Here is a 23,694-nt window from a genome sequence, read left to right on the forward strand (position 1 = left end):
GGAAGGATACGGCTTGATTGCATCGCATCCATGGACATGTTTTAGAGACTTTAGCACTTATGATTTTCACTATATTATTATTACTCTGATTTTGATGATGGTTTGTCAAACTTGAACAAATGGTTACTTATCTATCTTTTGGAAATGAAAATGGTTTGTCAAACTTGAACAAATGGTTACTTATCTATCTTTTGGAATGAAATTAGTATAAATCTCTTATTAAAAATGAAAAAAAAAATGGTTTATATATAATATAATATAGTATGCATAATAGGTCAAAAAAGTGAGTTGGAAAACAAGGTCGGTGAAACAAAAGTTATCCATCTTTGTCAAAAGCATAGATTTGTTTGCCGGTCGGTCTGATTCCATGATTCAACCATCCATCGCTACGCCACCACCTCTCTTCACCTTTTTCTATTTAATTATTTCTTTTATGAAAACAAATTCAACATAAATAAGTTATAGGAAAAAGAAAAGAAAAGGGAATCTTAGGCTAAATGAAAAGCTCTTCCATGAAGCAAAGCACACACTTTAATATATTTTCATCTTTAATAATATAAAAATACAAAATTTGATTCTTTTCTAACTTACCACTCAATATCATATATATGAAAACAAATATTCTTCCTATTATCTTTAAAAAAACACCTAATAATCTTTCTTTTTGTACTATATAAATTATTTGCAACATCTATTCCATTTAATATATATTCCAAAAATATTATATATTTTTTATTCGTTTTGATTATTATCTTTGTTCTTATGAAAAGACATTCTAGATATTTAAGTTATAAATATAATCAAACATTTTTATTAAGTACATATATCAACCAAATGTTACAATTTTAGAAGTGGAGGAAAGTATGAAATTATTGTTAATTGTTACGTGCTTCATAATATAAGATCCCATATTGTATATTTATACATTCTGTATGAAAGAGATAATATTTATACATTGTTAATTCTTACGAAATTTATTAACAGCTAATTCGTAAATTCTGTATGAAAGAGATAATATTTATACATTGTGATTTATTAGTTTTTCCAAATTTTATTTATCAAGCTATTTATCATAATATCATTTTATTGCATGTGAATATTCGGAAAAATTTTAAAAACAAAAAAGATTATTTCCCTCCATTATAATAGCAACAGAGCAAGGACTAAGAAAAGAAAAGCTTATGCTTGCACATGAAGGTAAGCAGCGTCTTTTCTTAACGTCTTTCACACAAGAACTCCACTCACACTCTCTCTCGATCTCCCTAAGAAAAACCCACATCCATTTTCTCTAACTATTTCACCTAAAATGTGATTTTGACCAATCCATCTGCAAAAACGATCTGTTTCTTCGAATTTCATCAATGGCGTCCGTTCGGAAGCTCATTGTAGAAGTAGTTGATGCCCGTAATCTTCACCCAAAAGACGGCCATGGCACGTCAAGTCCTTACGTGATTCTTGATTTCTATGGCCAACGACGGAAGACCCGGGTGGTGGCTAGGGATTTGAACCCGGTTTGGAATGAGGTTTTGGAGTTTAATGTCGGAAAACCATCCGATGTGTTCGGTGATATGCTTGAAGTTGATGTTAATCATGATAAGACTCTTGGTCCGACGACCAGACACAATTTTCTGGGTAGAGTCCGCTTGAATTCACAGCAGTTTGTGAAGAAAGGGGAGGAGGCTTTGATTTATTATCCTTTGGAGAAGAAGCACTTGTTTAGCTGGATTCAAGGCGAAATTGGTTTGAAAATTTACTTTGTTGATGATGTTGCTCCGCCGCCGGCGCCACCATCTCCTCCGCCATCTGAAGAGGTGAAGGCTGAGCCAAAGTCATTGGAAGAAGCTAAGGCGGAAGTTGACGCTGCCCCCAAGGCTGATTCAGAACCACCACCGGCGCCGGAGGTGGCACCTACAGAACCTGCTCCACCGTCGGAAGCTTCCGATCATGATGGTGAAGTTCCAGATGATGATTGTTTTGATCCAGTAGAATCAAGTACTCCAATGAAGCAAGAACGATTTGATCATGATCAATTAAGGACATCAAGATCTATGCCGGAGATCAAAATCGGTGGTGATATTCCAATCGGCCCACAGCCAATCCCTCGGACTTCCTCAGTCAGCAGCTTCACGACAGATGTGTCCGATAGATTTCCAATCGAACGGTCCTCATTTGATCTGGTGGAGAAAATGCACTACCTCTTTGTTAGGGTAGTTAAAGCTCGGGCTTTACCCACCCCAGGCAACCCGGTAACCAAGATAGTTGTTTCCGGTTGCCAAGTTGTCTCAAAACCCGCTCGAAAAACCATGTACTTTGAGTGGGACCAAACATTCGCTTTCCGACGAGATGTGCATGATTCTACATCCATTCTTGAAGTTTCTGTGTGGGACCCGCTGATCTCAAGCTCTATGTCGGATGTTGCAGGGCATAATTTCCTAGGTGGCATATGTTTTGATGCCACAGAGATCCCCTTACGAGACCCACCTGATAGCCCGTTGGCCCCACAATGGTACAGGCTAGAAGGAGGCGGGGCTCATAAAGGGGATCTCATGTTAGCCACATGGGTGGGGACGCAAGCAGATGAGTCATTTCCTGAAGCATGGAAAACTGACACCGCGGGTAACCCTAGCTCTCGATCCAAAATATACCAATCACCGAAGTTATGGTATCTACGTGCGACAATCATCGAGGCTCAAGATGTTCCCCCCACATCATCGTTCCAAATCAAAGCTCAATTAGGGTTTCAAGTTCAAAAAACGAAATCAATCGCCACACGTAACGGAACTTCGTCATGGAATGAAGACTTGATGTTTGTAGCCGCCGAGCCATTCTCCGATCAACCGTTGATGTTGTTTCTAGTTGAACAACGGGGCCCAAAAGAGACAACTGTCGTTGGAGTCGCTAGCCTACCTTTAGCTTCCATAGAGCGTCGTGTAGACGATAGAATTGTGGTATCAAAATGGTTAACATTTGAAGATCCAAACGAAGAAAAAAGAGTTTATCGTGGTCGAATCCAAGTAAAAATATTCTTCGATGGGGGATACCATGTGATGGACGAAGCCGCACACGTTTGTAGCGACTATCGACCCACTGCAAAGCAACTTTGGAAAAGCCCGATTGGCACAATTGAGCTAGGGATTGTCGGATGCAAGAATTTGCTACCAATGAAGTCTATCAATGGCAAAGGGTCCACAGATGCTTATGCCGTGGCAAAATACGGAAACAAATGGGTACGAACACGAGCGATATCTGACAACCTAGATCCAAAATGGAATGAACAATACACATGGAGAGTTTACGACCCATCCACCGTGTTAACAATCGGAGTTTTCGATAGTTGCGAAGAGTTTGGATCCGACGGTCAAAAAGAGCCCACACGTTCGGACTTTCGTATGGGGAAAGTACGTATACGTATATCAACTTTAGAGATGGGGAAGGTGTACAAGAACACGTATTCATTAATGTTATTGAATGCGGTTGGGCTTAAGAAAATGGGAGAGCTAGAGCTGGCAGTGCGATTTGTGCGTATGGCACCAACGCTTGATTTTTTGAATGTATATTCGCAACCCTTGTTGCCAATAATGCACCATATCAAGCCAATCGGGGTGGTACAGCAAGAGATACTTAGAACGGTCGCAGTTAAGATCACTGCGGCTCATTTGGCGCGATCCGAGCCACCCCTTCGTCGTGAAGTGGTGGCCTACATGCTAGATGCAGACACACATGCATTTAGCATGAGGAAGGTTCGCGCCAATTGGCTACGGATAGTCAACGTGCTATCGGGGGTCATTGACATGGTCAAATGGTTCGATGACACTCGGTCATGGAAGAATCCAACGTCTACATTCTTGGTTCATATATTGCTTATGATGCTCGTGTGGTTCCCTGACCTAATCATCCCCACTTTGGCATTTTACGTGTTTGTGATCGGGGTTTGGAATTACAGATTCCGGTCTCGAGCCGCACCACCACACTTTGACCCGAAACTTTCATTAGCAGAAACAATCGATGGTAATGAGCTCGATGAGGAATTCGACATGGTGCCATGTACCAGATCAAATGAAATGGTGCGGTTGAGATATGACAAGCTACGTATGCTAGGAGCACGGGTGCAAACTGTGCTAGGTGACATAGCGACACAAGGTGAACGAGTTCAAGCTTTGGTGACATGGCGGGACCCACGTGCCACGGGGATTTTTGTTGGTATGTGTTTGGTGGTTGCAGTGATTTTGTACCTTGTACCGTCGAAGATGGTGGCAGTGACATTTGCCTTTTATTATATGAGACATCCTATCTTTAGGGATCGGATGCCGTCTCCTGCACTCAACTTTTTCCGAAGACTGCCGTCATTATCGGATCGTATTCTTTAGGTTCGATCGACCGGTATCTGTTTGTGTAAATTAGTGTGACATTGTGTAATGTGTTGACAGAACTTTTATAAGTTCGATAATTATTAATTAGTAGTACTTCCACCTAGTATTGAGCTTGTACCTTATATATTCATATATTCAGTTGAATTAAGAGAATATATAGTAAACATAATGAAGCTAGTGTATTTTTTTATATGTTCGAACAAATATTGATTAATCAAATACGAATATAACCTCGTAAACTCTGTATGTGTTTGAGGTCATCATGCTTATCGTTGTATCCTAATCTTGAAGAGTTGAAAGTCGTTTCTTGGTAGAAATCTATAAAATGATGTTTTTTATAAATTATAAAAATAAAAAAATAATAATAATAATAAATGCTTAAATACATATTTTAAATAAATATTTATTATTTTATACTCATGTTCAGATCATGTGTGAAACGAGTAAAATCAATAAAATTTAGCTAAAAACATATTAAATGGTCGTGAAACGAGTCGAAAGCTGCACATAGTATATTTTTAATGCATACAATCTTCTAATCGTGTTATTAATATTAAAATCCACAGTTCTACACTATTAATCGTGTTATTAATATTAAAATCCACAGCTCTACACTATTATTGTGACAATATAGTTTTTGATTTTCTTTCTGGTGAATGACACAAGAAGGACTTCCTCTTTAACTAATAAAACTCATTCGAAATTTCCAACACAACTCATATTGGATGCTAAATTCATTGAAATGATACCAATGTATGCAAATGGGTAGATCAATGTGTCTTATCCAGACTCCAAAAAACACAGTTGTTTGGAGTCTGGATGCATACAGACCTAAAGAAAAAGACAATGGTATGACAATTACGATTTACACCGAAATCAATTTATTTATTCATGATGAAAAGCATTTATACATTAGAACATGTATGTAATTTATCAGAAAACATTAGAGAAATTAGGTACTTAACTACCAAGTACACAAAGAGCCTTCTATTATGCCACTTCTGCTGTAACTGCATTAACTGATCCATTATTTCCCTCCTTTTCCTTTATGAGCCTCATTATTTCTACTTTTTTCTCTAGTAGGGCTTCAATTTTAGTATTCAACTTCTCTAATTTACTTTTCAGCTTGCTAAGATCCTTGATTTTATATTTTTCTCCCTTATCTTTCTTCTCTTTACCCTTTTTCTCCCCCTTCACTTCTTCACCATTTCCATTTATTTCAATCTCCCTTGATGTAACTTCAGTATCACTGCATGTTTTATCACCCTTCTTATCTTTGTGCTTCTTCTTATCTTTCTTCTTCTTTTCATCATCTTCTTCCACCCCTTCATCTTTACTTTTCTTCTCTTTCTTGTCCTTCTTCTCTTTTTTCATCTTTTTATCCCCTTCTTCTGAGTCTCCTTCATCATCCTTCTTCTTGTCTTCATCATCTTCTTTTACTTCTTTATCTTTATCTTTCTTCTCTTTCTTGTCTTTCTTCTTCTTTCCTTCATCATCACTCTTTCCTTTCTTCGTCTTTTTCTCCCCTTCATGCTCATTATCATCAGATTTGGCATCCTTATCTTTCTTCTTCTTCTCTGTATCTTTTTCCTCTTCCTCTGATACTACATCATCATCTTTCTTCTTTCCCTTCTTCTTGTCTTTCTTCTTCTTTTCTGTCTCTTTTTCCCCTTCCTCTGATACTCCATCATCATCTTTCTTCTTTTCCTTCTTGTCTTTCTTCTTCTTCTTCTCTTTCACATTCTTATCATCCTCATCAGACTCCTTTTTGTCTCCTTTTTTCTTTTCTTTTACCTCCTTTTTCTTATCTTCATCCACATCAGATTTCTTGTCATCTTCCACCTTGCATTTGTCATCATTAACTTCCTTATGTTTTGGCTTCTCTTTCTCAACAGATTTGGTCTTCAAATCCAACTCTTCTGTAATCTTCTCTGCCTTTTCTTCATCTGTTCCTTTTACCTTGTTCTCAGTTTCCAAATGAAGCTCTTCCTTGACAACATGTTCATATGTATCATCCATCTCAATTTTCGGATACATACTCATGTTTAATAATAACCTAAAGTCCAAGCTATCTGCAGACAGAAATGTGGATGCTGTTAAAACCAATACAGAAAAACAGCATATGCAATAGAATAGATATCAGATAAATGTAACTAAAACCATCAAGAAACCAACTTCACCAACAATCTAGTAATGGAATGATCATGACAACCAAATTGAATAGAAGAACAATGAAGATCATAATAAAATTAGAACCCCAGCTCATTGAGCTCTAGCTACAGCTACACTTCAACATTAGGATATGGGTGTTGAACATGTCAATAAATTTTAAGTTTTATCTCTCGAAGTTGTTTTCATATGCTATATTGATAACAAAATGTATAGATAGTATAAGTGGTTTATATGGCATGTAAACTTGTAAATATATCATGAACTATATGGACAATCCGTAATATAATTAGGTTTTTTGAGATCTGTTACTTTATAACTTCAAAAATGTGTAAAGATTTAGACTTTCTGAGAGAATTTCTTAGTTCAAAACTTCATAAGAAAGACTTTCGAATAGAGTAGTGTTTTTGAGAGAATTTCGTTAGTCAAAACTTCTTGTCTTTTGGAAGTTGCAAAAGACACAAACATATCAATTTTGAATTCGAAAAGAACTAGATTTCTAACCGAAACTAACTTGAAGCCCTTTATTTAAAGTGAGGGAGAATTATACGGCAACATGTTATTCCACTCTACACGAGCAAGTAAAGTAACCCACATGACAAGCATATTATCAAACAGTTGGCGATCAATCAAAATTTGGGTGAAAAATACATAAGAAGACCCAAATCAAAGAATCACTGAACAAACAAGTAACAATCAACATCAATAATCAATCAATTAAAGAAAAATAAAAGGAACCCAACTGAAGGATTCTAAAAAGAAGTCGCTTACATAGAAACTTACCAAAAATAATCAGTCGGTTGAGGTTTCCACAGTTTATGTGAAGCTTATCGATGAATTGGAGGGTGTGCGATCAAATCTATTTATAGCCGTTTATGTAAGCAAGAGTTTGATCGTGGTAGATACGGGAAGAACGCGGGTCTTTAATTAGGAACCGTTTTACCGACACTTTAACGCGTATGTAAAGTGGATTTTAATGCATTTGTATATATCGAAAATTATTGCTGAGGAGTGAGGAAAGTATACTTCTTTGTTAAGGAATTCCCTTCTTGTTCGAAAGTCAATTCAGGAGTTGAGTTGTCTTTCATATTCACTTGCGTTAACCGTTATCTTGCTGTTTCTATGAAAATGGGTCAATGAGATGACAGATTAACGTATTACGTCTACTAAACTATTCTTTTTTATATCATTTATTATTGAATTTTCATCAAACTCTTTAAAACTTACAATTATAACCTATGGATAGGGTGTTCAAAACTCGATATTGAAAATTCGGATATCCAATAATTCGGATAGTAGATCTTTTATATCTAAATTCATATCCGAAAATTCAGATATTAAATCGGATATCCGAAATTCGTGATTTGCAAATATGAAAGTTCCTTAAATTGATATGTTGTAGTTACTTTAGCAAAGAAATTAACACCATTGTTAACTTCGTGATAGAACTAATAAACAAAAACTAAAGAAGCATTATGACTTTAGCATTAATTGATCCTCACAGCGGCTTTATAAGTGAATGCTATTTTCTTCGGGCATATTATTGCTGCTAATTTCTAGTGTATTTTGCAAACAAACTAAAAATCACAATAAACTATGCAAATATCATATTAAGAAAAGAAAATTGACTATTCTATAAAAACTTCTTAAGTCTTTATATAAGTCTTTACTTTGGAGATAAATTGAAGTCAGCAATTATCTTTTCAAATAAACGAAAATTAATATCACAATTAACTTTGCATATAATTTTAAAAAAAAAATAGCTTTGCAAACATTCTGATTAAGCGAAAATATCCTTACATCAAAAAATGCAACAATAATATTGAGCACGATTCTTTATGTTGGAACTTGGAAACATCAATATTTTTATCAAGACCATTTAAGAATAACTTACACTTTTGATATACTACTACACTTTGTTTTCTTCCAGTGTTTCTTGGATGCTTGGATGTTGGATGGTTTGGAGCAAATGAGTTTCACACTTATTTATAGGTGTTACCATCTCCTCTAAGGAAGGTTCTAGAATTTTCTACTAACTAGACATATCTACAGCATTCTAGAATCATCTATCATACTCTATATCTATTTATTATCTTCTAGAATGTTCTACCATATCCTAAAAAGGTCTAGGACGCTCTAGTGTCTTGTAGAATATTTCATAACATTCTAGGGTTTTCCACGTCATTCTAGAATATTCTAGAGTCCTTCAGTATATTTTGGAATCTTCCATAATCTTTCATAATGTTTTAGAATCTTCCCGAACATTCTAGAAGAATCTAATTTCTTCTAGATAAATGGTTAATCTCCATTGGGCTAGTGATGACTTTCAACAAATAATTCTTATATGACAATGATCAAGGGAATCGAGGGGGTAAAAGAATGAAATACATAAACCAAGGGCTATTATGATCTATTTGATAAATATATAAATTTCGGATATCGAATATCTGAAATATCCAAAAATGTCTAAATCTGAATCCAAAAAATAGCCAGAAAAGACCGATTTGTTTATGCTTATTCAAAATCAGAGTATCCTTTTTGAGGAATAATATTGCGGAATTTGTTCCCAAAAGCATGATAATGATATTATCGAAGCATTTCCAAAGAAATGTATTTTATTTATATTAAAACGTTGGGATGTCATCGTCAATACAAAAACATAAGCATAACGAAATATTACAAGTCTTACAGTAATTAAACTAGTGGCCTAATACTCCTCAAATCTCTCAGTAGAATGTATCTTTTAAATTGTGACAACCCGAAAATTTTATTCTTGTAAAATTCAATAAAAGTCAAACATATCGTGTAAAGGTCAAACTCATTTTCTTATTTTATATGGCTAGATTAATGGGTTTTAAGTGTATAAACCTTGTACCAAAGGTGTTGGATGTTTAAGAAGTGAAATGTGTTGAAACCGAGAACCCTCGCATCTTTTCCTTCTTTTCTCTTTACCTCGGACCGCACACACTTCGGGCCGCAAACGGTTCACGACCGTGAACTCCCTTTGCAGCCGTGAACCCTCGCATGACCGTAAACCCTTCTCGGCCGTGAACCCGATGATCTTATCTCCTCGGGATGTGTTTACTGCCGAAGACTCTTAAGTATATATACAAATGTGACTGATTTTTCCCCTCATTTCACACACCCCAACCGCAAACACTCTCATTCTCTCTCAAGTATCAAGGGTCGAAAACCCTCTTCTCTCCTCAAGATCATAAGAAACACCTTCCTTCTTGTAGTTCATATGGATCTCTCTTGATTTCAACCTTGATTCATCATCATTTGTCAAGAACACCAAGTGTTCTTGGGGCGTGAACACCCAGATAGGCCGTGAACTCAAGAACACCAAGTGTTCTTGGGCCGTGAACACCCAGATAGGCCGTGAACCCATCAAGCTGGCCGTGAACCCCTTTTTAGCCTTCCATTTTCGATTCTAACACTTCTTGTGTAAGTGTTCCTTACACCATAGATTGATTCCTTTACACTTTTGAGGTTAGATTCACTAAATGTATACATATATATGTCTTAATATGCTAAATAGGACTCGTTTGTGCTTCGGGACTTCACTCGTGAAACTTATCATCCTATATCGAATCTTTAGTTGAATCACCCACATAAGGTGAGTTCATACCCCTACATTTTTATGATTTTTAACTGTTTTAGGGGGGGGATACCAGTTGAACACAATGAAAATTGTGTTAATATCTAAAATGCTTTTAGATGTTTTTAAAGTTTTTAAATTGTTATAATTATCAAAAAATTACATATTTATATATGTGTAAATTATATAATTTGGATTAAAAAGATTTAGAATATATAATTTGACCTCATCTCATGTTCCTTGTTTGGTTGTGGGCTTGGAGTAAAGTTATATAATCGAAGGTCTAATTAATCACAATTATAGAAATATTACATTTATATAAATATAAAAGGGTTTTCAAACTGTTTGGTACTATTTGGTACAAACAGTGAACTTCATGGAATAACAGTATCACCGATTCTTACCAACAGTTAAACTATAATAGGTATAGTTTAGAGAAACTCATTCATTGATATTTAACAGAAAACAAATAAAGTACTTAACGGAAAACGAGTAGAAAACATTCTTTAGAAAACATCAATCAGAAAACAAACATATAAACTATATCTTATATAGTTTATGAAACTGACCTACTGAGTATTATGAAACTGATCTAATGAGTATTTATTACATAGTAACTTGTCAATATTCTATACATAATCATCAATATAGCATTTGTGAGACGGTCTTCACGTACTTTTCCAAGTACCAACAAAAGTCCTGAAATTATAACCAGAATCTCCTTGAGGGGGAGCGTGACACTTGTGTATAGATTTATACGAGACTGACAATCCCGCACCAAAGTTGCTTGCAACAGCTAGGTCGACATACCTGTGGTGACAAATGTTGTAGCTTTTGCGACGCCTGAAGAACGTCATGTTCAGGCCATCTTAGGTCATCTAGTATGGTTATAATAACTCACAATTTGGTATTGAATAAAATGATTAGTGTATGGATAAGTAAAAATTCACATAGTTTTATTTTTATAAAACTATAACACAGTATTTTACCAGTATAAATACGAAATACTATTTTCGTATTGGAAAACGCCTTTTCTTTATGGTTTTATGTAAACTATAACACAGTATACCACTTAAGAACCAGAAACTTTCACTCTTTTGCTTACCGGATAATACATCAGAAAATATAGGATTTTCTGGGAAAACGTGTTTACCTTATCAAATAACGAGAAAACTGATTTGAGATATAAACTAATACTTATGAACTCACCAGCTTAAATGTTGATCCTATCTTTCAAAATAACTTGTATTCTCAGGGAATTCAGTAGATAGTAGGGGTGAGCAAAAACCGAACCGCAAACCGAAAAAACCGCATAAACCGAAACCGAAAAACCGAAACCAAAATGAAAACCGACGGTGCGGTTTTTAGTTTTGCAAAAACTGAATATGTTCGGTGCGGTGCGGTTTCTAGTCTTGCAAAAACCGCAAAAAACCGAACCGCACCGAATATATATATATATATATATATATATATATATATATATATATATTAATTGTTGATATTTGTAAGAACGAAGAACTCATGACAATTAAAATTTCTATAAACATAAATATCTATCTTATAAGAGGATGATTGTATATTTTTAAGCATACATATAGTGATATTTATAAGAACAAATAATGTTTATTATATTTTTTAACATTTTAATATTAAGAGTACTTAGTATCATTTTTATGAATACATTAATTGATATTATCGTATGTACCTGTGAAACAAATATTATATTTAATTCGTATTATATATTCAAGCATTAGAAACATGTTGGATGAGTGGTTATGTTATTTGATTTCAAACCAAGAGGTGGTGATATCGGTTCATCTCCAAGATATCATTTGGTCTTTAATTTTGCCAGCCTTACAAGAGTATCTATCATCACATTTGAGATAAAACCTTCACCATTCTCACATTTCATATAAGAGAGTCAACTCTATGGCTTTTAACCCACATCTTTGAGGAGTCGCACATTACTGTGGATGAAAATTTTGGCGCTCCTCATCTCTACATAAAGTTTTTCAAAAAATGATTAACACTTCTCATCCGAGTCAAAGTAACTCGTTGAGTTACCTGAGTTTTAGTAACAAGGCAAAATAAAAACTAAATAAAAAAACTGACAAAAAACCGCAAAAAAAAACGAACCGCAAAAAACCAAAAAAAACCGCAAAAACCGAACCGCATAAAAACCGAACAGTGCGGTTTCTAAACTTCAAAAAACCGAAGTTGCGGTTTTCGGTTCGGTTTTGGCCAAAAACTGCACCAAACCGCACCTTGCTCACCCCTAGTAGACAGGTACACTCCCAGAGCTTTTGAGAAGACAGCTTAGTACCGTGCTGCGTCGTTTGTCTTTTGTTGTACCTACTTTTGATGTCTAATATCTAATGTATGAACACTTATGTAAAAACTTATACATTATTAATGCAATGGTTGTTGTACTTTGATTACTATAATGCATGTGTTTTGATACTTGACATGAAGTCACCCACCCCCGGACGTTTCGGCCGTTTTGGTTTGGGGGTGTGACAGATTGGTATCAGAGCATTGTTAATAGTGAACTCAGTATATCAGTCATAAAAGATATACAGCTATAAACACATTGGGATAAAAACACTCTGACCAAGAGTTATACTTTAAAATATAACAATATTTTATAAAAGTATAAGTACATGCAGAATATATATATATATATATATATATATATATATATATATATATATATATATATATATATACTAGAACGGGTATCACAAGAAGAACAAAACAAAAATATTTGGATGTTGGACACTACAGTCAAACCTGGACAGTTATGTAGTCATATCTGGGATCAATATAGCCTGATCAACTATATTTTTTAGAGATACGACCAACATGTGTTTGGGAGTGATAGTGATGTTGCAACGAGTCTAAAACTTACCAACCATTTACATAAAGGAATACTAGAACCAGACATAAAGATAAAATATTGTAGGAGAATTTTATGACATAATAACACAGAGATCACAAGATATAAGAGAGTCATCCTTATTAGAAACAAACATGTGAAAACAGGGAGCCATTATTGGTAACCGAGTATGGATTTCATTATATTGAAGAGATACCACAAGTACCATTGCGATTATTTACTTGTATTAGTAAACTCCTGTTCTAAATCGCAAAACATTAAGAAAGTCAGGTTATGATGTATCTAGAACTAAAATATATTTGTTCAAAATCACTTGACTCATAATTGCTATAGCAACAAAACTGAAAATTTATCAACTTCGTATATCTAGAAATTCTAGAATCAAACATATAATTAAAATACTATAGGAGTATTTTAGGTACCATAAATAACTTCAATGAAAACTAAAAGATCCTTACTGGTGAGTCTATAATTACTAAGTGTTTACGTTAAAGTTATATATAGTTGAGGTTTTATAGACTTAGAATAGGTGATTTTCACTCTACTTCTTGTTACTTGTTTGGTTGTGGTTTTAGAGTAGGATCACTTATTCGAAGGTCTATTTGATCTGGATTATATATAATCGGTACACACTATGTGATTATAGAAAGACCGGAATGAATCATCCTCGTAAGAATGTAATTGTAACGAAAATGTTTAAATAATCTCGTAGATTCTTTAGACCTTTCTATTCTCGTGTAAACCACTTGGATAGATGTAACCACTCCACCACAACAACCAACGGAGGAATCAACGAGGATCCAGCAGTGATTCGTTAGGAGGATTCCGAGAAAGAAACAGTTGAGGAGTAAAGAAACTATAGAAACCACCAAGTACCTTTGCCTTATTAAAGGCACTGATAAAAAGTTTGCATGAACTTCCTGTTGGATTAGGTCTCTAAGCCCATAACTATAATTGGTATGTACCTGAATTGATAGCAGCACAGTCCTTTTGGGTTGCCCTCAACCTAGCAACTGGACAAGGAAATTATGAAAGGAGAGATATTAATAAATTAATATATATATAAATGATTTATTAATATGTTAATGGATTAATATATTAATTAGAAATCATTATGTTTAATTAATTGTTAGCCAGAAATTAATCAGAATTGATTTTGGGGTTAAAAGAATTAATTATAAGGTGCAGGGACTAGTTTGCAATTATCTAATAGTTGAGTGGAAGGCTCTAGAACCCCCTTGGAAGAGGGTGGACGAAATCTTTAGGGGAAACCCTAATAATTTCGTCCATAGGGGCTTGGATAAGGCCCTTGGGTTTGCTTAGGCCCTAAGCAAAGGATAACTAGGGTTTCCCTTAAACCCTAGATCCCTCAGCTATATAAGGAGCCTCCTGGTTCATGTTTTTGGTGACTCTTTCTTTTGAAGAAACCCTAAGGCCGAGATTTTGCATACTCCCTCTCCCCTCTCTCTTCTACTTTCCTTCTTGCTAGTTTGGGTGTGATTCCATTAGAGGCATTACACTTGTGGTGCTAAAGCTTCCAAGAAGATCAAGATCAAGACCAAGGGAATATCAATTGTTTGCTATAATAATTGAAAGGTATGTAAACCCTAAACCCTAGTTTACTATTTTCGATAATAGCCTCTCTCCTCTAGGGTTCTTGTTTTGCAATTCAAAGTTGTATGTTCAATAGTTAAAACATAGATCCAAAGTAGGTTGCATGTGAACTTAGGAATTGTTTTCTAGTTTATTTGTTGTACCTAAAACCCATCAGTGGTATCAGAGCCATTGTTGTTTTAAATTGAATTGCTACAATTGTTGAATTGCAAATTAGGGTTTATAGCTATTAAACCCTAAAGGCCAATTTTTCGATTTCTAGGGTTTTGGATCAAAGGGTTTTTTCGAAAACCCTAGCCTCCAAAGAACCCTAATCGAAATTAGGGTTAGGGTTTTGAAAACCCTAGCCTCCTCCCTTATGAATTTCGAAATATGCTAAGAGGATAACTAGGGTTTCTTGTTTTTGGATAATTGTTACTTAATTAGATTAATTGGATAATTATCCTTACCCTATTTTTCGAAATTAGAGGGATAAGGATTAGGATTAAATTAATTGATTAATTTAATTAGATAATCCTTACAAGATTTAATAATTTGATTAATAGTTAATTAAAAGATAAATATTAAATCTAGTTAATTGGTTTATTTAAATTTAAATTTAATAGTTTGAATTTCGAAATTTATATAAACCCTTGAAGTTTTAAAATGTTTTAAAATGTTTTAAAACACACCCTATATATGTATTATGATTAAAAGTTTAATATTATATATGTATAAGAATATGGTCAGTCAAATCGCTAGTATGCCTCATTCACGAAGCTAATCTATAAGGGGGTATAAGGAAACTGCCTATAAAATGGTAGTTGAATGGGTGTCCACTCTCACCCACCGCTTCCTTAATTAGTGGAGGGTCGTTAGCAGAACGGATTTGATAGGACAACTACTTCTCATTAAAAGTATAATGATATTAAAGAAAGTACTAGAACATTATTTTCAAAATCCCAACTCTAGTTACTTTAGGAAAAATGTGAAAAGTATGCTAATCCATGAAATTGCACATTATGCTTTATTGGTCGTTAGTTGAGCGTGTGTGGTTAACCAGCACACTAAAAGGCACTAATAAAGAGTAGTAATGGGTATCTCATAATTGTCATTTTGATGGAGCGTGTGTGGTTTACCATCACATCAATAGTTAATGATAAAGACAATGAGGTTACCAAGCACATTTGCATGGTTATTCACATCTTGTTTGTGATCCTCGGAATCCCAGTCACAAATAGAAGAGCATAATCTGAGATTAAAACATGCCATTGAATAGTTTCAATGTATCTCAAAAGAATTAGGAATTTCACTTCGTTTATTTCGTCTAATGGTGGAATTGGTGAATCGTCATTCACCTACCTTTATGAAATTTGCACTTGGATCTCGGCATCCCATTTCTAAGTTGTGAATCTTCATAGTTGGATCCTAACCTTGATATTATATCTTTGGGTTATTTTATTAAGGTATCTTGAAATCTAACTAAAACTTTTTTTTTTCAGATGTCTACTCCTGGAAACACTTCTGCTTCGTCCTCCTCCAACCAAAACTTCTCTTTGCTCAATATCTGCTCCAAAGTCGTTATGGATGGCTCAAACTATAACGATTGGATGCGCAACATCAAGATGGCTCTTCGTTTCGAGAACAAAGAATATGTTCTTGAAAAGGAGCTCAAAGAGCTTGATGAGAATGAAGCTACTCCTGAAGATCTTGCTGCCTACAAGAAACATTACGATGATGCTACCAAAGTGGCATGCATCATGGTGGCAACTATGTCCCCAGAACTGCAGAGGTACTATGAGGACTACTGGCCTTTCGAGATGAACAAGGACCTTATGGAAAAGTACCATAAGCGAGCTCGTCAAGAAAAGTTCGAAGTAGTCAAGTCACTCATGGCATGCAAGATGAAAGATGGGGAGTCGGTTGTGTCACATGTGCAAAGAATGCAACGCTACATAGAGCGTTTGGTCAAGCTCAATATTCACTTTGATGAGGAATTGGCCATTGACATGGTCTTGAACTCACTTCCTGAATGTTATGGTCAGTTTATTCTAACTTACCATTTGAACAATACTGAGCAGACCTTGGCCCAATTGCACAACTTGTTGCAGACAGCTGAGGCAGGGATGAAGGGTAAAAGTATACCCTCCACACCTACGAGTGCCCCTGTTTTGGCTATTGGACAGGGAAAGGGGAAAAAGAGGAAAGGTCCTCCCAAGCAAAACTGGAAGAGCAAGGCTCAAGCTGGGTCATCTAGTAATGGCCCAAAGGCTAAGCCCAATGGTTCCACTCCCCATGTTTCTGATCCAAAAGAGGCAGTTTGCTTTTACTGCAACCAAAAGGGGCATTGGAAGAGATCTTGCCCACAATATCTGCAAGATATCAAGGATGGCAAAGTGAAGCCATCTTCGGCGGGTATTTACACTATTTATGCTAATAACTCATTATCTTCTCGTTCATGGGTCCTTGATACAGGATGTGGTTTTCATATCTGTTCTGATTTGCAGGGTCTAAAGGAAAGTGAGGAGATAGAGCGAGGAAGGATAAACCTGATCATGGGAAACAGAAAGTCTTCACCAGTAACCAAGATCGGAGTTTATCAGCTTCTGCTTAGTAATGATGTTAGATTAGATTTAATAAATTGTTGCTATTCGTCTGAGATGACGAGAAACATTATTTCATTTCATGCATTATTCAGACAAGGTTTTACATATTCTTTTAATGATTTGAATGGTTCAATTTCTGTTTATAAGAATAGTGTTTTTATGTTTGAAGCTTTGCCTTGTAATGGTGTGTATGAAACAGTGACTTGTGTTGATAGCCTAGGAAATAGTGTACTTAATATTGACTTGTCTAATAGTGCAGACAAGGCATGCTTGTGGCATTGTCGTCTTGGACACATTAACAAGAAACGCATAGCCCAACTCCAAAAGGATGGAGTGTTGGAATCATTTGACCTAAAGTCAGATGATATGTGTGAATCTTGTCTTTTGGGAAAGATGACAAAATCACCATTCACAGGGTCTTGTGAAAGAGGTGAAGGTCTGTTGGATCTCATACACACAGATGTGTGTGGGCCATTCAGATCAACTACAAGAGATGCTAATCGATTCTATGTGACTTTCACTGACGATTATAGCATATATGGATATATCTACTTGATCAAGCATAAGTCAGAAACTTTTGAAAAGTTCAAAGAGTTTAACCATGAAGTCGAAAATCAATTGGGCAGAAAGATAAAGATACTTAGATCCGATAGAGGCGGGGAGTATCTTAGTATCGACTTTAACGACTATCTGAAAGAATGTGGGATAGTCTCACAATTGACTCCTCCTAGGACACCACAGTTAAATGGTGTAGCTGAGAGGCGTAATCGAACCTTGTTAGACATGGTTCGTTCTATGATGAGTCGGGCTTCGCTTCCCATTCACTTCTGGGGGTATGCCTTAGAGAAAGCCGCCCACATCCTCAATCTTGTCCCTACAAAGAAGGTTGCCAAAACACCTCACGAAATGTGGACAAGGAAAGTTCCCTCGTTAGCACACATTAAAGTCTGGGGTTGTGAAGCTTTCGTAAGACGAGAGACTCACGACAAGCTAGCAGCTAGAAGTGAGAAATGTGTTTTCATTGGTTACCCAAAGCAGTCTTTTGGATATTTGTTCTACAGGCCTAGTGAGAACGTGGTCTTTGTAGCACGAAGAGGAGTCTTTCTTGAAAGAGAGCTCATATTCAAAGAGGACAGTGGGAGCACTATTGACCTTGAAGAAATTCAAGAGTCAGTCAATGAAGGAACCTTAGATGACACTAGCACTCAACCAGAGGAAACAGTTCTTGTTGAACCAATCGATAACTCATTACCTCTTAGAAGATCCACTAGGGTGAGTGTGCCACCTGAGTTGTATGGTTTTCATATTACTTCAGATGGTGACACATTCATAAGTGACAGAACACTGGTAAACTTAGATGAACCAGTCACTTATAAGGAAGCAATGGCAGGCCCAGAGGCTTCCAAGTGGAAAGAGGCAATGGACAGCGAGATTAAGTCCATGTATGACAACCAAGTTTGGAATTTGGTTGATAGTGCACCAGGTCGTAAGACAGTTGGGTGCAAATGGATCTTCAAGAAGAAGACAGACATGGATGGAAATGTGCACACATTCAAGGCTCGACTGGTTGCAAAAGGTTTCACTCAAACCCCAGGGGTTGACTATGATGAGACCTTCTCACCAGTAGCTAAGATTAAATCTATTAGGATATTGCTCGCCATAGCTGCCTTTCATGATTATGAAATCTGGCAGATGGATGTCAAAACTGCTTTCCTTAATGGGAAGTTGGCTGAAGATGTTTACATGAGTCAGCCAGAGGGTTTTGTTGATGCAAAGTTCCCCAATAGAGTGTGCAAGCTTGAGAAATCCATTTATGGATTGAAACAAGCATCTCGCAGTTGGAATCTTTGCTTCCATGAGAAAGTCAAAGAGTTTGGTTTCTCTAGACGTGAAGATGAGTTATGTGTGTATATCAAGGCTAGTGGGAGTATAGTAACTTTTCTGGTGTTGTATGTCGATGACATATTACTCATTGGTAACGACGTTTCAACCTTGAAAGAAGTTAAGTCTTGGCTTGGAAAGTGTTTTGCCATGAAAGACCTTGGAGAAGCTGCCTATATTCTTGGGATTAGAATATTGAGAGATAGAAAGAAGAGACTAATTGGACTTAGTCAGAGCACATACTTGGATAAGGTACTAAAGAGGTTTAGTATGGAAAATTCCAAGAAGGGAGAGCTACCTATCCAGAGCAATACCAAATTGAGTAAGACTCAATGCCCGAGTACAGATGTTGAAATAGATGACATGAGTCGTGTACCTTATGCTTCCGCTGTCGGATCGATCATGTACGCTATGACATGTACTCGCCCTGATGTGGCATTTGCTTTGAGCATGGTCAGTCGCTATCAGGGAAACCCAGGTAGAGCTCATTGGATAGCAGTTAAGAATATACTCAAGTATTTGCGAAGGACAAAGGACTGGGTTCTTGTGCTTGGTGGCAGTGATACTTTGAGAGTAGACGGTTACAGTGATGCCAGCTTTCAGACGGATAGAGATAACTTTCGTTCTCAGTCGGGCTGGGTATTTTTACTGAATGGAGGAGCAGTTACTTGGAAGAGTTCCAAGCAAAATACGGTGGCTGATTCTACTTGTATCAGAGTACATAGCAGCAAGTGAAGCGTCGAAAGAAGCAGCTTGGTTGAGGAACTTCATCGGGGATCTCGGAGTTGTTCCAACCATCCAGGAACCTATGGAACTGTTCTGCGATAATGAAGGAGCGGTTGCCTTGACAAAGGAACCGAGAGATCATGGTAAGACCAGACATATCGACAGAAAGTACCATTTCATCAGACATAGAGTAGAAGAAGGCCATCTTATAGTAAAGAGGGTGTCATCTGAAGATAACCCAGCAGATCCTCTTACAAAGGGTCTGAGTAGGGCTAAGCATATTCAGCATGCTCGGAGCATAGGACTGAAAGATGATATTAGTTTTAGTAGTTAGATTAGTTTTTGAAACTTGTAACAAAGTAAATGTAATTGACTTTTGGTGATTAAATAATAAAGTATTATTTATAAGTTTGGCTACTACCTTTTGTCAATTGTTTATTATTGTGTTTCATTTTTGCATGTTTTACTTCCTGAATAATGAGATTATTCAAACTCCACAGTCACTCGTACTCTTGGAAGTAAGTAGTAAATTAAGACTGTCATGAATTGGATTGCAGATTGTCTAAGGATAGACATGGCAATAGAATTGCTGCAACGTTCATGAGTACTCAGAAATTGAGATTTGAGTATTGGATAAACCCTCGCTCAGAGTATTACTTCATGGAATTCATCACGAGTAATACTGAGACGATAATATCTTATAATCTTGAAACGAAGATATATGAGTTGTAATTTACAAGTCGGTTGTGCATTGGTGATACGAAAACGCATCAGTAACTTGGTGTTATAAAACGTATTGTCACGCATAATTTGATGAGTAAAAGATACAAGCATATGAGTCAATGTTTATTCGTTCCTTTTGCCCTAACAGGAAAAGCGATATTTGTGGGCCCCTCGATGATTTGGTGTTGACTTATGTGCTGGGCCCAGCCAGGACTAAATTGATGTGTTCGATTAGAAGTCCTACATCATCACAAATCAGGAATCGGGAAACATAGATTCTGGATAAATAGATTGATTACATTCCATGTCTTTTGTCTGGGGATATCAAGCAGAACGAAGGGTTATATGATCACTTATCTTAGGACACGTAACTGACTGGGTCAGAGTTCGGCAGCAGCTTTTGGAAGCTACAATTTGCTGGTCAAATTTAGAAGGCATACTAGCAATTATAGTTACAGACTTATCCAAGTGGGAGACTGTTGGATTAGGTGTCTAAGCCCATAACTATAATTGGTATGTACCTGAATTGATAGCAGCACAGTCCTTTTGGGTTGCCCTCAACCTAGCAACTGGACAAGGAAATTATGAAAGGAGAGATATTAATAAATTAATATATATATAAATGATTTATTAATATGTTAATGGATTAATATATTAATTAGAAATCATTATGTTTAATTAATTGTTAGCCAGAAATTAATCAGAATTGATTTTGGGGTTAAAAGAATTAATTATAAGGTGCAGGGACTAGTTTGCAATTATCTAATAGTTGAGTGGAAGGCTCTAGAACCCCCTTGGAAGAGGGTGGACGAAATCTTTAGGGGAAACCCTAATAATTTCGTCCATAGGGGCTTGGATAAGGCCCTTGGGTTTGCTTAGGCCCTAAGCAAAGGATAACTAGGGTTTCCCTTAAACCCTAGATCCCTCAGCTATATAAGGAGCCTCCTGGTTCATGTTTTTGGTGACTCTTTCTTTTGAAGAAACCCTAAGGCCGAGATTTTGCATACTCCCTCTCCCCTCTCTCTTCTACTTTCCTTCTTGCTAGTTTGGGTGTGATTCCATTAGAGGCATTACACTTGTGGTGCTAAAGCTTCCAAGAAGATCAAGATCAAGACCAAGGGAATATCAATTGTTTGCTATAACAATTGAAAGGTATGTAAACCCTAAACCCTAGTTTACTATTTTCGATAATAGCCTCTCTCCTCTAGGGTTCTTGTTTTGCAATTCAAAGTTGTATGTTCAATAGTTAAAACATAGATCCAAAGTAGGTTGCATGTGAACTTAGGAATTGTTTTCTAGTTTATTTGTTGTACCTAAAACCCATCACTTCCGGGATTCAAACTCTCCATTATGAAGTAATGTGGGGTCAGTGCCAAAACCTGAAGTATGACGGTACGGAAATTCAATATACCTACGAAGGAGAAGAACACTATATAGATACCAGGAGAGAACAAATCTTTACCGCCTAGAGTAGAACGGAGAACAGAGGAAAAACCACGTGTGATACATGCGAAGTGCTTGAATGCCTTTCCGTCACATTGATAACTAATAAATTAATACAACCTAGTGAGTTAGTGATTATACTACTCACGTTAGGTATTAAGCTTATCGCCTTTTCCCGTCACGACTAATAACAGTAAATCGGATCACGAAATCTCAATTGAGAGTGATTAATTATAAAAATTCATGAGTCTGTTTTATATAGACTCTGTTATGAATTATTTTCAAACCTTTTTGAAAGTTGGAACATGATATTTGTTGGGTTTTGAGCATTCTAACACTCCTATGGTGTACATGCAACCCTATAAACCTTGGATCTATGTTTTCTCTATTATACATGCAAATATTAACTATTCCAAGGTTTCATCCTAACTAGCATATTATGAAGCACCTATACTACAAAGTTCTAGTTAGATGACATACCTTTTGATGTAGCTTGATGTCTTCAAGCTTTAAGAGCTAAGCCCCAATAGTGTGGAAGCCTCAAATGGAATCACAAATCACCAAAACACCTTGGAAGAACTTGAGAGAATATGTATGCACACTAAAATCGGCCCACTCTTATTTTCACACACTTGTGCCAATTTTGTGAGCCAAGGACCCCTTTATATATTATGGAGGATTAGGGTTACATCCATGTAAACCCTAATACCCATGACCTTTCATTTACATAGGATCCATGGGTTAAAAGCTCCATGGACCATCCATGAAAGCTTAGCTCAACCTAAATGAACTTGGCCCATTCCATATATATAAGAGTCCATATTTAATTAGTTCTTTTTTATCACTTAATTAATTCTAAATTAATTCTTGATCAATACTAATTAAATAATATGATTCCATATTAATATATTAGAACTTATAATATATTAATATAAATCATAAATATACTATTCTCAAAAGACTATCCATATAAATTGTGCCGGTGAAGTGCAACCCAAATGGACCATGCCGGGTCGGGTCAAGTACATACCAAATATAGTTATGGACTTAGACATTAATCCAACAGTCTCCCACTTGGATAAGTCTAAAACTATTATTGAGTATGACTTCAAAACCTAACTGGCAATCATAGCTCTTAAAGCCGCTGTCGAACTCTGACCTTGTCAATGACTTGTCCATTAGATAAGGGATCATATATTCCTCCATTCTAGATATCATATGGACTGAGACATGGATTATAATCATTCTCTCTGTCCATTTGTTGTTTCCCGATTTTCAATTTATGATGACTGACTGATTGAACAAATCAAATCAGTCCTGGCTTGGCCAAGCACTCACATGTGTCATCGCTAAATCATCGAGGGGCCCACAGATATCGCTTTTATCCCGAAGGTAAAAGGAATGGATAAACTTCGACTCATATGGCTTGTTCTACTACTTGTTGAATCATACACAAAGGCATGTTTTATAACATCGAGTTACCAATGCGTTTTCGTGCAATCAATGTATAACCAACTCATAGTAACAACTGATATCTCTAGGTTTGAAGAATATAAGATATTATCGTCTCATGATCACTCGTGATAAAATCCATGAAGTGATTCAAATGAGCGCGGGTTGAATCCAATACTCAGAACTTATGAGCACTCATGAGTGTTGTAGCACCACTTTGTCCACCAACTTGGA

General features: G+C 36.1%; 2 protein-coding genes across 2 annotated transcripts; one reads left to right on the forward strand and one right to left on the reverse strand.

Annotated features, from left to right (window-relative positions):
* Window positions 1–1,189: 1,189 nt before the first annotated feature.
* LOC145154605 (C2 calcium/lipid-binding plant phosphoribosyltransferase family protein) lies at window positions 1,190–4,530 on the forward strand. Its single transcript, XM_079075552.1, has one exon. The coding sequence runs from the start codon at window positions 1,362–1,364 to the stop codon at window positions 4,365–4,367; it is 3,006 nt and encodes a 1,001-aa protein (XP_078931678.1). The 5' UTR covers window positions 1,190–1,361; the 3' UTR covers window positions 4,368–4,530.
* A 704-nt stretch (window positions 4,531–5,234) lies between these two features.
* On the reverse strand, window positions 5,235–7,512 carry LOC145154621 (uncharacterized). The gene is made up of 2 exons (XM_079075554.1): window positions 7,323–7,512; window positions 5,235–6,442 (listed from the first exon to the last, which is right to left on the reverse strand). Exon 2 carries the CDS (start codon window positions 6,411–6,413, stop codon window positions 5,361–5,363), a length of 1,053 nt encoding a protein of 350 aa, XP_078931680.1. The 5' UTR covers window positions 6,414–6,442; window positions 7,323–7,512; the 3' UTR covers window positions 5,235–5,360.
* Between the last annotated feature and the right edge of the window lie 16,182 nt (window positions 7,513–23,694).

This window comes from Lactuca virosa, chromosome 1 (genome assembly GCF_052849685.1).
Source record: "Lactuca virosa cultivar CGN04683 chromosome 1, Lactuca_virosa_CGN04683_v6, whole genome shotgun sequence".
In the NCBI taxonomy this organism is placed as follows: domain Eukaryota; kingdom Viridiplantae; phylum Streptophyta; class Magnoliopsida; order Asterales; family Asteraceae; genus Lactuca; species Lactuca virosa.

Excerpts from the sequence above, each read along its gene's own strand:
- LOC145154605 (XM_079075552.1), top strand. The coding sequence starts at position 1,362 with ATGGCGTCCGTTCGGAAGCTCATTGTAGAAGTAGTTGATGCCCGTAAT.
- LOC145154621 (XM_079075554.1), bottom strand. The coding sequence starts at position 6,413 with ATGAGTATGTATCCGAAAATTGAGATGGATGATACATATGAACATGTT.